General features: G+C 46.7%; 1 protein-coding gene across 3 annotated transcripts in view; it reads left to right on the forward strand.

Annotated features, from left to right (window-relative positions):
• MAPKBP1 (mitogen-activated protein kinase binding protein 1) overlaps positions 1-14,767 on the forward strand; it is a 56,522-nt gene that overhangs the window by 35,133 nt on the left and 6,622 nt on the right. For all 3 annotated transcript variants that reach the window (XM_077127542.1, XM_077127544.1, XM_077127543.1), the window contains exons 4-23: positions 4,762-4,824; positions 5,021-5,078; positions 5,832-6,002; positions 6,373-6,510; positions 6,727-6,909; positions 7,499-7,659; positions 8,410-8,599; positions 9,134-9,280; positions 9,497-9,672; positions 10,452-10,543; positions 10,834-10,959; positions 11,341-11,411; positions 11,573-11,694; positions 11,928-12,003; positions 12,116-12,227; positions 12,398-12,461; positions 12,719-12,853; positions 13,055-13,191; positions 13,397-13,452; positions 14,484-14,711. In XM_077127542.1, coding sequence (XP_076983657.1) covers positions 4,762-4,824; positions 5,021-5,078; positions 5,832-6,002; positions 6,373-6,510; positions 6,727-6,909; positions 7,499-7,659; positions 8,410-8,599; positions 9,134-9,280; positions 9,497-9,672; positions 10,452-10,543; positions 10,834-10,959; positions 11,341-11,411; positions 11,573-11,694; positions 11,928-12,003; positions 12,116-12,227; positions 12,398-12,461; positions 12,719-12,853; positions 13,055-13,191; positions 13,397-13,452; positions 14,484-14,711 — 2,506 coding nt within the window. The remainder of the gene's footprint in view (positions 1-4,761; positions 4,825-5,020; positions 5,079-5,831; positions 6,003-6,372; positions 6,511-6,726; positions 6,910-7,498; positions 7,660-8,409; positions 8,600-9,133; positions 9,281-9,496; positions 9,673-10,451; positions 10,544-10,833; positions 10,960-11,340; positions 11,412-11,572; positions 11,695-11,927; positions 12,004-12,115; positions 12,228-12,397; positions 12,462-12,718; positions 12,854-13,054; positions 13,192-13,396; positions 13,453-14,483; positions 14,712-14,767) is intronic.

Consider the following 14,767-nt stretch of genomic DNA (forward strand, 5'->3'; position numbering starts at 1 on the left):
AATCAGCCACTGAAAACTGGGCTGTTCATGGTGGTGGTAGGCCTGGAGGGTATAATTTTTCACACTTGAATAAAGTACTAAAATCTAAATACATATCTAAGTCTGTGAACTTTGAAACTGCTATAATTTCCATGTGCGCTGTACTGATTTCCAAAAATTATTTTCCTAAATTCTCTTTTCCTCCAGGTGTTCCAGGCTCTTTCTCTCTTCACAGATGTTCCTGTCCTAGCACCCTATGTGTTTCATCAGTGTTTGTCCTCTGTTTCAAGTCTCTCCTCTTTGGCTTCAATTTTTTCTTCTCCCCCTTAGGAATCCTGATTCTGTTTTGCTTTAGTTGTGTGACCATGGGCAAATTACTTCACTGTTCTGGATGTGTTTCTCCATCCATAAAGTGGAATACTTATACCATTGTCACATGGTTATTATAAGAATTCTTGAAGATTATACATCTAAAGTGCTTAGCAAAGTGTATGGTACATTGCTCATGCTTGATAAATGGTAAATGGTAAATGCTGTTATTGGGATTGTGTGAATAATAGTGTGTTGGGTGCTAAAGGAAGTAGAAGTTCTCATATTTAAAGTTCAACAAAGCTCTATGTGGTATTTTTAAACTTAGCCAGGAGATGACACTTCCATTGTCTTTCCATGCCTGTGTACCACCAGTCTAGATGTTTGAGGTAATTTCTCCCTCAAACATTTTCCTCACCCCTTCTTTGTTACCTTCCATACTTATAATCTCCTAAGTGAATGAAGATGTAGATACTTACTTCCCCCAAGCTTAACCTAGCTCTCCTTTCCTGGCTCCTCCTTTTCAGAGGGGAAAAAAAAAGAAAAACCTCCTTTAAAGTTTTTATCATTGCCCAAGGTCCTGACAGACTACCTCCATCTTCCAAAAGAACCTGGTTTTATCCCTTCGTGCTTCATCCACCACTGCCAGGATCCCCCTTTTCGCTTTCTTTTAATGCCTCAGGAATAGTAATCTAAAACCTGCCATTTATTTGATTCTTTCTATGAGCCACAAAAAACCATTAATTTTTACAAAAGTCCTATGAGCTAGATCTGAGTGTCTTCATTTTTATAGATAAGGAAGACAGGCTTATGATTATCCAAGGTCACATAGTTGTATATGGCAGAACAAGGACTCAAACTCTGGTCTCTGACTCCAAAACCCAGAAAGTTCCGACTCCTCCACATTGCCTTGAGGATCCTCCACATTGCCCTGAGGACCCTGAGGTCCTCTGTTCCGCCTTCCATAGAAGACAGGTGCTCCAAGGGGCCAAGTGAGTGGACTAAGGGAGGCATTCATCTATTCACAAATGATCCTCAAACAACTGCAATGGGCCAGACTCTGCTAGGCAGAAGAGACAAAGTAGTGAGCCAAACCAGACCCAGTTCCCACCCTTCTGAAATGTGTAGTCTAGTGGGAGAGACAATAAAAAATAAATGTGAAATTGCAGTTGTGTAAGTATTACAGAAGATTGATACACTGTGCTATGAGAGCATGTACCAAAGCCATTTGACCTGAGGTCTGACAAGGACTAACAGTCAACTTATTCAACATCGTATTAAATGAAATAAGCCAGACATAGAGGGGACAGATAGTGTATGATTTCTATTATATGATATGCTTATCATAAACAAATTCATTAAGACAGAAAGTGGATTAGTGGTTATCAGAGGTGGCAGATGGGGGGAAATGGAGAGTTATTTTTTAAATGGTATGAATTTCTGTTTGGAATGATGAAAATATTCTGGAAATGATGAAAGTAACAATATTGTCAGTGAACTTAATTTCACAGTATACTTCATGTAAAAATGGCTAAAATGATTTTTATGTTATATATATTTTACTTTTTAAATTTTTTTTAAAGGAGTTAACTAGTGGAAAGAGGGCGGGAAGATGTTCTAGCAGGGGATATAACGTGTGCAAAGGCTTGGTAGTGGGAGGGAGCATGGAGTGAAAGAAGGTTGATGTGGCAGGAGTCCTGGGCAGGGTAAGGCCAGAAAGTGGACAGGGGCCCACCATGTAGGGCCTTAATGGGCACTCAGAGTTTGGTCTTGGAAGCCCTGAGGGGTTATCAATGACAGGTGACATAATCAGATGCATATGTGTGTGATGTAAGAGCACTGGAACTAGAACACCTGTGTGAGTCCTGGCTCTGCTCTTTATGGATCTTTCTGAGCCTGGGTTTTCCTCATCTCAGAACTTTGAAAAATTGGACCAAGTGACTTTTTTTTTTTTAACTCTGGATTTTTTAAATTTAATTGTTTTGAATAAAATATTAAAATATTCCAACAAATATAAAGAGGCATCTTCCAGAGTTTCTTTTTTTTTTTAACTTTTTTCTTTTTTATGAAAAATGACATATGCAAAAAAGCAGTAAATTTCAAAGCACATCACAACAATTAGTTGTAGAACAGATTTCAGTTTGGTATGGGTTACAATTCTGCAATTATAGATTTTTACTTATAGCTGCTCTGAGATACTGGAGAGTAAAAGAAATATCAATACAATGATTCAGCAGCCATACTCATTTGTTAAACCTTACCTTCTCTGTATAACTCCACCGTCATCTTTGAGCTTTCTCCCACTCTTTAGGGGTATTTGGGCTATACCCATTCTAACTTTTTCATGTTGAAAGTGGCTGTCAATAATATAGGATAGGGGGATGGAACTAATTGATGTTCTGGAGTAGCTGGCCGCTCTGCATTTCAGGACTTATCTGGTCCAGGGACCCTTCTGGAGGCTGTAGGTTTCTGAAAAGTTACCCTAGTGTATGGGACCTTTGTAGAATCTTCTATCATGCCCTAGGTGTTCCTTAGGATTGGCAGGAATGATTTTGGTTGAGGTTTGGCAAGTTATGGTAGGTAGCAATGTCTAACTGAAGTTTGTGTAAGAAGTACCTCCAGGGTAGCCTCTTGACTCTATTTGAACTCTGGCAGCCACTGATACCTTGTTTATTATACTTCTTTTTCTCCTTTTGGTGAGGATGGCATTGTTAATCCCATGGTGTCAGGGCCAGACTTATCCATGGGAGTCATCTCCCCTGCCACCAGGGAGACTTTCACCCTGGATGTCATGTCCCACATAGGGGAAAGTGCAGTTAGTTTCATTTGCAGAGCTGGGCTTGAAGGGAGAGAGGCCATATCTGAGCAACAAAAGACGGACCAGGTGACTTTTAAAGTCATCTAGTACAGTGCATTAATTCCTTCTATCCTTCCTTCCAGCTCTAGGATTTTGTGGATCTGTTTTGGAGGAATTAGGCCTCTAATTCTTAAACTGCCCCTGACAGAAGCTAGTTAGATGTGGAGAGTGGGAAGAGGGAGAGGGCTAGGACACAGAGTTTCCAAAGTCATCTTTTTGGCTTTATATTTTTAAATCCTCCTGACTGAATATCTAGAAGGGAAAGCCAAAGGTTGAAAATTGATGAGAGAAAGGAAAAGGAAAGAAGAAAGGGGAACAAGGAAAGAGAAGGAAATGGTGAGAAGAGAAAGAAAGCAGTGAGGAAGGATTTGGAAGGGAGGTGTTTAGAAGAGAAAATGATGTTACCCAAGCTTTCCAAGGCTGTTGGTCAGCCTAGCAGTTCTGGAAGTGCTGGGTTCAGAGATCCCAGCATCCCAGAAGATAATTACCTGTGGAATTTCCATATTTGAGTGGATTTTTAAGCCTAAGATGTCTGTCAGCAAAAGATGCTGAGCACTCACTAGTACCATGTACCCTCCTCCACTTCAGGTTTCCAGCAAGAAGTGGTTCAGATATGGGGGCTGCAGTGGATTTCCATTAAAGAAGGTTGGATCTGGAAGAAAGAGCCTTCTGATCATTTTCTCTGTATCCACTTTCCTGATATACTGTGCTCCAGACTTGCTCTTGTCGGCTGGTTCCAAGAGCTAGTTAGAGTGCTAATAAAGAGGGGAAGTAGAAGGGCCATTGGGCCAGGGCCTGCTGACAGCCAAGGAGCCTAAGGGAGAACACTACCTGCCTATGGGCTCCCAGCTCCTGACTCATCCCCCCTGGCCTCCTCTCTGGCATTGCCTCTGGAAAGTCAGTTTGGGCTAATTCCGTCTAGCCTTGCCTCCTGGCTGGAGAGTGTTCCCCCACCCTTCTCTGTAAGGCAGGCAGAGTCCCTGATTGTCTCCTTCTGGCAGTCAGGAGGGCCCTTCTTAAATCTCTTGGGGCTAGGGCTTCTCAGAACAGTGTCCAGGAACTCCATGGCACTGAGGAGGCCACCCCAGGCCCTGAAGATGTCTCTATCTTCCCATCCCTTCCTCCTAAGTTCTTAGTCTCACTGAATCTCCCTGCAATTCTGGCCCTCTGCCATGGCTTCCCACCCCCTTCCTCATTCAACATGTGGAGGGCCAGTGCCTGCTAGGTACATACATGGATGTAAATGTGAAAGGCCTCACCTCTCCTTGGAAACAAATGCTTGCAACACGTGTGGCCCCATGCCTTTGCCCAAATCACTTTTTCTTCCCTCCCACACCCCTCCCTGCTACCCTTTTGGCCATGACCAGAGGCACTCACTGGTGCTTGAGGACCTGGGTGGGGAGAGACTTCCAGGAAGCCCTTTCACCCTCATGGGACTACAGAAATAGCATGTTGGCAGGAGGAAACAGCCAATTGCCTTCCATGGCAAGTGGAACTCCTCTGATCTTGCTCAACTCAGCTCCCTCTGCTGGGTGATGGGTATTTCTAGATGGCTTGGGAACTTCTGGGGAAGCCATGGTTTGATGCTAAGGCTGTCCTGTAACTCATCTCCCCAGGTGTGTGGTCGTGTTGTTCAATCCCCGGAAACACAAACAGCACCACATCCTCAACTGCTCCAGGTAAATGAGCCCTGGACCCTCAGGGAACACCACATTTTCTGGGAATTGTGAAACTGACACTGTGTGGGTTCTTTATGCCTCTAGGGACTGACTGGGACCTGGTTGGGCCGCAGGGCCAGACAGGGAAATGCAACATGTGCTATTTAAGTCTACTGGTCTTGCCTGTTGCCTCTGAACCTATCCCCATCTCTTGCAGGAAGACCATCACTGCCCTTGCCTTCTCCCCAGATGGCAAGTACCTGGTCACTGGAGAAGTGAGTGAGGAAAAGAGTCTGCTGTACTATGAAGAGTGTGGGTGGCTTGGCTTCAGCAGAGAGCTGCAATTCTAGGTCTATTTAGGGCTCTTGCCACTTTGGCTTCCTGAACAGATGCCAAATTCTGGGTTTTGTTATACCTTAAAATAGTAGTTCCTAAGTTTCATTGTGCATTAGAATCACAAGGAGGGCTTGTTAAGTGCACATTGCAGAACCCACCTCCAGTTTCTGATTCAGTAGGTCTGGGATAGGCCCTAAATTTTGCATTTCTAACAAGTTCCCAGATGAGTCTGATACTACTGGTTTGGGAATCACATTTTGAAAAATATGGCCTTAAAATATTCCTTATCCCTGGAGGACCTCTGCCGGACACAGGAGGAACACTTCTGCCTTCGCATAGTCTCTTAAAGGGAGGCAGGCATTAGGGAGCAGAAATAAGACATGAGTGGTTCCTGACCCTGGCTGCCAGTCAGAATCACTCAGTGAGCTTTGAACAAATGCAAATATAAATAACCCTACTAAGTGTTACTGTAGCAAAATCTGGAGCCATTTTCTTTCTGATAATCATTGTCCATAGATATTTATCATTTCCCTCTATATCTTTGTCCTCTGTGGCACCCTGCTTTTGACTGTTGCCTAGGGGTCATGAGAGAGATTGTATTCAGTAGCTAGGATGGAGAAGGTCCCCCTTTCTGAAAGCTAGGAGAGACTAGATGCCTCTGGCCCACACTTCTAGTTCTTTTTTCCCTGCAGAGTGGGCACATGCCTGCCGTGCGGGTCTGGGATGTGGCTGATCGCAGCCAGGTGGCAGAGCTGCAGGAGCATAAGTATGGTGTGGCTTGTGTGGCCTTCTCCCCCAGCACCAAGTACATTGTCTCCGTGGGCTACCAACATGACATGATCGTTAATGTCTGGGCTTGGAAGGTGAGTGGGCTGGGTGGAATGGCCTGGAAGCTTTATGGCATGCAAGAGCCAGTTGAGGAGCCAGGAAATTGCGGGACTGAACCCCTTTACTCCACCATGCTGATCTGGGCCTCATTCTAGAAAATGATCTGAATTAGGAAAGAACAACTATATAGCCCAAGTATGTTGGTAGAAGGAAATGAGTCTCTTCATCTCTTCTAGAAAGGGGTTCTCCTTCCAACTCCCCATCCTGCTTTTCCTCACCAGGAAATCCTGGAAATAAATGATTTCCAAATATAACTTCTTTCTGATTATCTTCCATATTCAGAGCCTCTTTCTTCTTAGCTCCAGTAATTAAGAGCCTTGATTCTTCCCTTGGCTTTCTCTCCAGAAAAACATTGTGGTAGCCTCCAACAAGGTGTCCAGTCGGGTGACAGCAGTGTCTTTCTCTGAGGACTGCAGCTATTTTGTCACTGCAGGCAACCGGCACATCAAATTCTGGTACCTTGATGACAGCAAGACCTCAAAGGTGAGGTATTGAGGCTGGAAGTAGCCACCAGGACCAGGGCCTGCTCAGCCCACCCCCTGGAAAGCCTTCTCTACTTGGGCCCCTCTCAACTTGCTCAGCAAGCACCCAGGCTGAGGAGATGTTATCTGGGCTAAGGAGTTAACTCACAGAGCAAGGGGCCTGATTTCCAGGGGCATCCTCGGGATAGGATAGTAGCAACACTGTGTGTCTCCATAGGTGAATGCCACTGTGCCCCTGCTGGGCCGCTCAGGGCTCCTAGGGGAGCTACGAAACAACCTCTTCACCGATGTGGCCTGTGGCCGAGGGAAGAAGGCAGACAGTACCTTCTGCATCACATCCTCAGGGCTGTTGTGCGAATTCAGTGATCGGCGACTTTTGGATAAATGGGTGGAGTTGAGAGTAAGTAATGGATTTGTCACTGCTGTCTTAGGGGTAGGGGCTGGCCATTTTTCAGCTCAGGGGAAAACTAGTACCCATGGCTTAGTACCAGGGGCTGGGCCCTTGTGCATGCAGTAGGAGACCCCAGGAGAAAAAATCTTGGGGGAGCTACAACTTGGCCAATTCTAGCCCATAGTGATCTGTGTAACTGCCTCTTCTCTGCTGTCTTTTTCCATCTCTTTCCCCTGCTTTCCTCTTCTGCTCAGAACACAGACAGCTTCACAGTAAGTGGTACCTAAATCTTCCTCTCTTTCTCATGCTGTTCCATTCTCTTTGCTGGCTTCCTATATTGTCCTCTTTGCCAAAACCTCTGGTGTCCAACTCCAACTGTACAAGGCTGTGGGTCATCTGGCCAGCTGCTGATGGAGGGAGGGACATCTCTAGAAGACATCTGAGGGGCCCAGGTCAGAGCTGCTGACCTACTTTTCTCTCGCCCCTGCCTAAGTCATTCTTTTTTCTTGGCAGGAGACTGTTGGTGAGGGGTTAGGGAGGAGGAGAGAAGACTGACTGGGTGTGTGGTCCTTATTAACCTGAGCCACTCTGCCCACAGACCACAGTGGCCCACTGCATCTCTGTGAGCCAAGACTACATCTTCTGTGGCTGTGCTGATGGCACCGTCCGCCTCTTCAACCCCTCTAACCTGCACTTCCTCAGCACCCTTCCCCGGCCCCATGCCCTGGGGACAGACATTGCCAGCGTCACTGAGGCCAGGTGAGCTTTGTGGGCCCCTGCCACCATTCAGAGCCCTACCTACTGCCCAGCCTTTCCTGGCTGTGCTTCAGGGAATAAGGTGAAGAATGTACTGATGCCCACCAGCCGGAGATTACCAAGAACACCCATGGTAGTCAAACAAATTTGGTTTTATCAGTACTTGTTGCAACGAAGGGGACTACATACCATGGGGAACTCTAGAGTGTCCCAGTAAATGGGTGTTAGGAGGAGCTTATTGCAGAATGCCGGCTTGCTTTAGGTGATTTTAGGAGTGGTTTGAGGAATTGAGGTTTTGCTCTGGATTGGATACTGTCAGGAAATGGGGACAATTCTATGATTATCTTAATTTTTATCTAAGAGATGGACAGAATGGTATGAGGATAAAGACTTACTGAGTAAAGAAGCAACAATCAATCATGTTAAACAGGAAAGGGTGATGTCTGGTCGTCTTTAGTGGTTTGTACAGTGGTCTTGTTTTATCTGTTCTCAGACATGATCATAGAGTAGTCTTGTTTTTGTTTTTCTCCATCATGGCCAGAGAGTTTACCTTGTCTGATGTTGGTGTTCTGTAAAATTGCTCATGTTCTAGGGAAAACATCATGGCCTAACAGCTAGTGCCAGGTCAGCTCCCTGTTGATAGCTGTCAGGGGCTGCTTTTTTCTTTGTAGTTTGGCTTTTCTTTTCATTTCCTTCAATCCCTTATTTCATCAGCTCCTCGCTCACCTGTTTGCCCTGTCTTCTCCCCTACAGTCGCCTCTTCTGTGGAGTAGCCAGTGCCAGGTATCCAGACACCATCGCTTTAACCTTTGATCCAACTAACCAGTGGCTATCTTGTGTATACAACGATCACAGCATTTATGTTTGGGATGTGAGAGACCCCAAGAAAGTAGGCAAGGTGTACTCAGCTCTGTATCATTCTTCCTGTGTCTGGAGTGTGGAGGTACGTGGACTGAACTGGCTTGAGACTCAGTGTATTTGCTGGGATTCCATTGTGAGGGTGGAATTTGAGGATCCCTAAATGAGGTGTTACATTTCTGCTGCCTCCCTGTTTCTCCAGCAACATCCTCTCTAGCTGCATGTCCTCATACAGGACCTGAGGATTGAGCTTGAAGTTCAGTGTTTACACATCTCAGGCGTCTTCCAATATGCTCCTGTCCATCCTTAGCTTTCACCTGTAAAATGATGTACTGATTCATCTGATTGCTTTGAGAATTAAATGAGATAATAGAAGTGGGAAGCACAGAAGAGTGCCTGGCACATAATATGTGTTTGGTTTATGTGATTTCTCTTAGTAATTTAATAAGAGTGTCTAACAGTATGGCTTGCTCACTCCGTGACAGCACTAAGCCACGTTTTGACCGACATTATCTCTTTAATCTCATTCCCTCTCATCTCCTCAGGAAGGTGAGGAACTAAGCAGACAAGGGACTGCTCCCTAACTGGAGATCTAACTCTGTTCCCTCTGCCTTTTCAGGTCTACCCTGAAGTAAAGGACAGTAACCAGGCCTGCCTACCTCCTAGTTCCTTTATCACCTGTTCCTCAGACAACACTATCCGCCTCTGGAACACAGAGAGCTCTGGGGTACATGGCTCCACCCTGCACCGGAACATACTCAGCAATGTGAGCACTGAGACCTTACATCCTCCATTCTACACTTAGTAGCCCCATCCCCACAAGCCTTCACATCTCGTTCTTAGGAACTGTGTCCTCAGATTTTCCAGTTCTTATTTGGTCTCTATGAACCAAGGGCTAACTCCTGTCCAGCATTCCTCTTTCCTAAGCTGTACTGTGTTGGACTTGCCTTATCCACCTCTTGTCCTGGCTTTGTTCTATTAGGACCTCATTAAGATCATCTATGTGGACGGGAACACACAGGCCCTGTTGGACACTGAGCTGCCTGGAGGAGACAAAGCTGATGGGTCCCTGATGGATCCCCGTGTAGGCATCCGCTCTGTGTGTATCAGTCCCAATGGACAGCATCTAGCCTCAGGGGACCGTATGGGCACACTCAGGTAATGCCAGGCCTGGAGTGGGTACTGACTGCCTCCATTGGTACAGGCTGGGAGAGTTCGATCCCAGAAGACAGAACTTGAGGAGGTTTGGTGCAGAAAGGTTGGGGAACAAGTTATTTATTATCTCCAAGGGAAAGATGATAACTTGACAATAAGGAAACCCAACAGAGACCACCTTAACCAAGTAATCAAGGTTAGCATCCCCTAACAATGTCATAAACCCCGTAATATAATGCACTAAGAAGGAAATAATATTTTTTGTGCTTATTCTTGCCAAAAACACATAAACTCAGTCCAGTCATGAGGAAACATCACCCAAGCTCAAGTTGAGGTACACACAGCAAAGTAAACTGACTAGAAATTTTCAAAAGTGTCACAGTTGTAAAAGATAAGGAAAGACTAAAGAACAAATACAGACTTGGGAGACTAAGGAGAAATAAAAACTAAATGCATTATGGGCTCCAGATAGGATCTTGTACTAGAAAAATGACATTAGTGGAAGGACTGGTGAAATTTACCTAAGATCTTTATTTTAGTTAATGGTATTATACCAATGTTAGATTTCTGGTTCTGTTAATTTTAGTATGATTGTGTAAGATGTTAATTAATATTAGGGGAAACTGGGTGAGAGAAACTACTCTTTTTGCAACTTTTCTTAAAGTCTAAACATTCAAAATAAAAAGTAAAAAAAAGGTTGGGGTAGATATAGAAGAGAAAGAGAGATGGGCCCCTTCTGCAGCTTGGCCATGACCTCTTTCCTCCTCTCCTCCTCTTTGCAGGGTACATGAATTGCAATCCCTGAGTGAGATGCTGAAAGTGGAGGCCCATGACTCCGAGATTCTGTGCCTGGAGTACTCTAAGCCAGACACAGGTAATGAGGACACCTGGTTCCTGGATTGGACCCAGATGGCACAGGGCTCCTCCAGTACTGCCAGCATCACTTAAATCTATTCTGGCTCTTGGACATGGGATTGATAATCTTTTTAATCATTTAGTATCTTTACAAGTTTAGAGGAGAACTGAATCTCCGAGGCTCTCTCCCTGTTCTTTGGTTCACTTGGCATAGGGATATAGGGCTCGGTTCCTGTGGGGTTCTTTGCTGGCCCCACAAAGGGGCCTGCTTTGGGCACTCGTGGGCTGATGGAATGTCTCCAATCCCAGGTCTGAAGCTTCTCGCATCAGCAAGCCGAGATCGGCTGATCCATGTGCTGGATGCTGGGCGGGAGTATAGCCTGCAGCAGACGCTGGATGAGCACTCATCAGCTATCACTGCTGTCAAGTTTGCAGGTAGGGACAGGGCAATTGAGACATAGCCTGCTGCCTTCCAACAACACTCCCCGCCGCCAATCCTTCTGCCACCTGCTTCCCACCTCTGTAAGAAGGGTCTGCCAGGAATGGGGGAGTATTAGCAGCTGGGAAAGCCTGGGGCTGGATGGGGAAGACAAGTAGAATGTAGACTCTCAGCCCAGGGGACCCTGAGCTGAACAGGTTGGGCTGAGGATAGGGAGAGAGGAAAGCCTCTGTTTGAAAGGAAGCATCCTGATTTAAATGGTTGTGCCAGCCATGTAGAGTAGCTCAACAAGGGAAAGTATGAAGGGAAGGCAGAGGAAAGGCTGGTCCCCATATGGTGAGAGCAGTGGGAACAGCGCCATTCCCCTTCCTCCATAGCCAGCGATGGGCAAGTCCGCATGATCAGCTGTGGAGCAGACAAGAGCATCTACTTCCGCACTGCACAGAAGGTGAGAATACAGAGCTGACCTGGATGGGGCAAGGGCTGAGTGGAGCTGGTCTCTACCAGTTCTGGTGCCTGAGGTTATAGGAGAGGAAGGGAGGTTAAAGCAGGGTTTTTTGGACCTGGTGAGAATTTGGGCCTGCCCACTTGTTCGTTCCACTCCTACAGTCTGGAGATGGAGTACAGTTTACGCGGACACACCACGTGGTACGGAAGACAACCCTGTATGACATGGATGTGGAGCCCAGCTGGAAGTACACAGCCATTGGCTGCCAAGATCGGAATATTCGGTGGGCATCCCCTTGTCAGACTGACTGAGTATGCCCCAGGGGATCAGCAATATGCTGCCAAGTCCTCATATCTCTCTTGAGCTTCCAGCTTGAGTACTTTGCCTCACCTAGGAGAAGTTAGGGGGGTAGCTCCCAAAGAAATGGGGCTAGGAGTAAAGGCTGGAGTTTCTGCTACCCAAGTATACTTGATCCTCACCTCTTTCTTATGTGAATGAGAGTGTGTTTCTTTATAGGATCTTTAACATTAGCAGTGGGAAGCAGAAGAAACTGTTTAAAGGGTCACAGGGTGAGGATGGCACCCTTATCAAGGTAAGGGCTCAGCGGGGTAGACATTAGGCCAGGGAATTGGGGGACAGAGGTTTCTAGGTGGAGAGGGACTGGTGTTTCCTGTCCTCTTCCAGTTGTGTATCCCACTCCTCAGGTGCAGACAGACCCCTCAGGGATCTACATTGCTACCAGCTGTTCCGATAAGAACCTCTCCATTTTTGACTTTTTCTCAGGCGAGTGTGTAGCCACCATGTTTGGCCACTCAGGTGAGTGTATCCCCAATACTCTATTCCTAGAATTGTATACTTGCTTCTCATTGTTTCTTGGGACCCAGCAGAGTTGCCTTCCCTGTCCCCCAGTCCCCATCTCAACTTCTGGGATTGACTGTGTTGGGAATTCAGGACATGTCATGGGCCATATTCTTTGTTCTTTACAGAGATTGTCACTGGCATGAAATTTAGTAATGACTGCAAACATCTCATCTCTGTGTCAGGAGACAGGTGAGCAGAACCCAGCTTCCCTGGGAGATAGATTCTTCCCAATAAACCCTGCTCTCTTCACTCTCTTCATATCAGGGGCCTTGTGATGTCTCTGAGAAGTGGGGCTGAATAGGAATATTTTTTGGCTGGACCTGACCTGGCAGTGGAGGGTGATTCTAATCTCCTTGGCAGCCCATGGAGAAGGGAAACTGATGGTGTTGCCATTCCCAGAATCCCACCCTAGCTCTCCCTGATCCATCTCTGTGGCTCTGTCCCAGCTGCATATTTGTGTGGCGCCTGAGCTCTGAGATGACCATCAGCATGAGGCAGCGTCTGGCTGAGTTGCGCCAGCATCAGCGAGGGGGCAAGCAACGAGGACCATCCTCTCCCCAGAGGGCTTCTGGACCCAACCGGTGAGAACAGAATATGGGCAAGTGGTAGGTGGAGGTAAAAATCACTCACTGAGATCTTCTACCCCATCCTCTGTGCTCTGGATCTACCCTTCAGTGACTGTGCAAATCCCAAGACCTTGTTTCTTACTTTAAAGTCCATGACATTGGCCTTGGCCCCCAGTGAGGCTCCTCTCCCCATGACTTTCCTTGTCTTGGCCTCAGGCACAAAACTCCATCAGTGCTGTCTGCTGGACTAGCTCTCTCATCAGACAGTGACAAGGAGGGAGAAGATGAGGGCACAGAAGAAGAAGAACTTCCAGCTCTGCCCATTCTTGCCCAGGGTACCAAGAAAGAGCCAGGTCTGTGGAACTGTGGTATGGGGCAGAAGGGTATCAGTTGTTATAGTGACTAGATATGCCCTTTCTGGGACTGTGGAGTGTGAGGAGTATGAGCTGAGAAAAGAGGAACATTACTGTGGTGACATAGCATAGGGGCTGATGAGGGGCCAGGGCTCCCAGAGTCGTGGGCAGGAGATATCCCCTCTGACTGCCTGTTTCTGTCCAGCCTCGGTCCCCAGTCCAGCCCTGTCCCGAAGCCTGTCCCACTGGGAGATGAGTCGGGTGAGTCATCATCATTAAAATATCCTCCAAGGTGGATTTCCATGTGTCCAAGGAAGGGCCTTGTTGGGGGAGTTAAAACAGCTGGGCTGTCCCAGGTTAAGGTGAGGGAAGCTCAGGTATTTCTTTCTCGTAGTCACCTCTAGGACTAGTCACCACTAGAGAAAGTAGTCCACTTATTCCAGGCATTGAAGGTCTGGAAATAAATGTGATCAGACAGGTTGAAGTGGGGAGTAGAAGAGGGATGTCTGAGCCAAATGGTTAGACTGAAGTTGAGAAAAATCGAAGCATCAGTGAACAAAAATCTGGAGAAACTGAAGTTCTGAAGACCTCAGGTTAAAAAACAAGCTCAGAACTTGCAGGACAGTGAGAGGGAAAATGCTGTAAAAGGGCCAGTAACTGAGGGGCTACTTCAGAGTAGCCAGAAGGGGATAAAGGCATTTTAAGTAAGCCCTGAGGCAACCCAGCTCTCACTTCTCCTATATCAGGAGTTCAGCCACCAGCACCTTCCACTGTTAACAGCAGTTTCAGGGGATAGTGGTGGTTTGTATCTTTGATTCATTCTGGCCTAGCCAGGCCAGGGATCTCAAGGCTGGGCTATTGGTTTGTCCTTGGTGCTTTGAAGGGATTTTGGGGCCCCATTGAGGCCGTCCTCTCTGAGTAGGAGACTTTTAGGGATTCCTATCTCTGAGATGCCCATGATACCAGGTGAAAGCTGAGACTACAAATTCCTCTTAGATGACATAGAATGAAGTTAAGAGCATCAACTCTGGAGCCAGACTACTTGAATTGTAATCTGTGGGCCACTTACTGTGTGTGGGGCTTGGAAAAGTTGCTTAAATTCTCTGTGATTCAGTTTTCTCATCTGCGAAAAGGGAGATAATAATAGTACCTCGTTTGAAAGATTGTTGTAAGGATTAAATGAACTAATACGTGTGGAAGGCTTAGAATAGTGTCTGGCACTAAGTAAGTAATATGTGATATGGTGTGGTTTGTTATCGTCTCTCCTCCCTTGCCCCTCTTCCCCAAACCAGGCACAGGAGACAGTGGAGTTCTTAGACCCAGCTCCTGCAATCAACCAAGGATCCAGAAGAAGGGGTCGCTGGGCTCAGCCAGGCGCAGAGCTGAGTGTTCGCTCCATGCTGGATCTGCGGCAGCTGGAGACACTGGCCCCAAGCTCTCGGGTCCCCAGCCAGGACCAACTGGCCATGACCCCTTCTGGTCCAGGGAAGCATGGTCAGCAGGCCTCTGATGCTAGCCAGGTGAGTAAACTTTCTCTCAGTTTCCTAGAGAACTCCAAGGAGACTTAGGTAGCCTA

The sequence above is a fragment of the Tamandua tetradactyla genome, chromosome 14, assembly GCF_023851605.1.
Source record: "Tamandua tetradactyla isolate mTamTet1 chromosome 14, mTamTet1.pri, whole genome shotgun sequence".
NCBI classification, from domain to species: domain Eukaryota; kingdom Metazoa; phylum Chordata; class Mammalia; order Pilosa; family Myrmecophagidae; genus Tamandua; species Tamandua tetradactyla.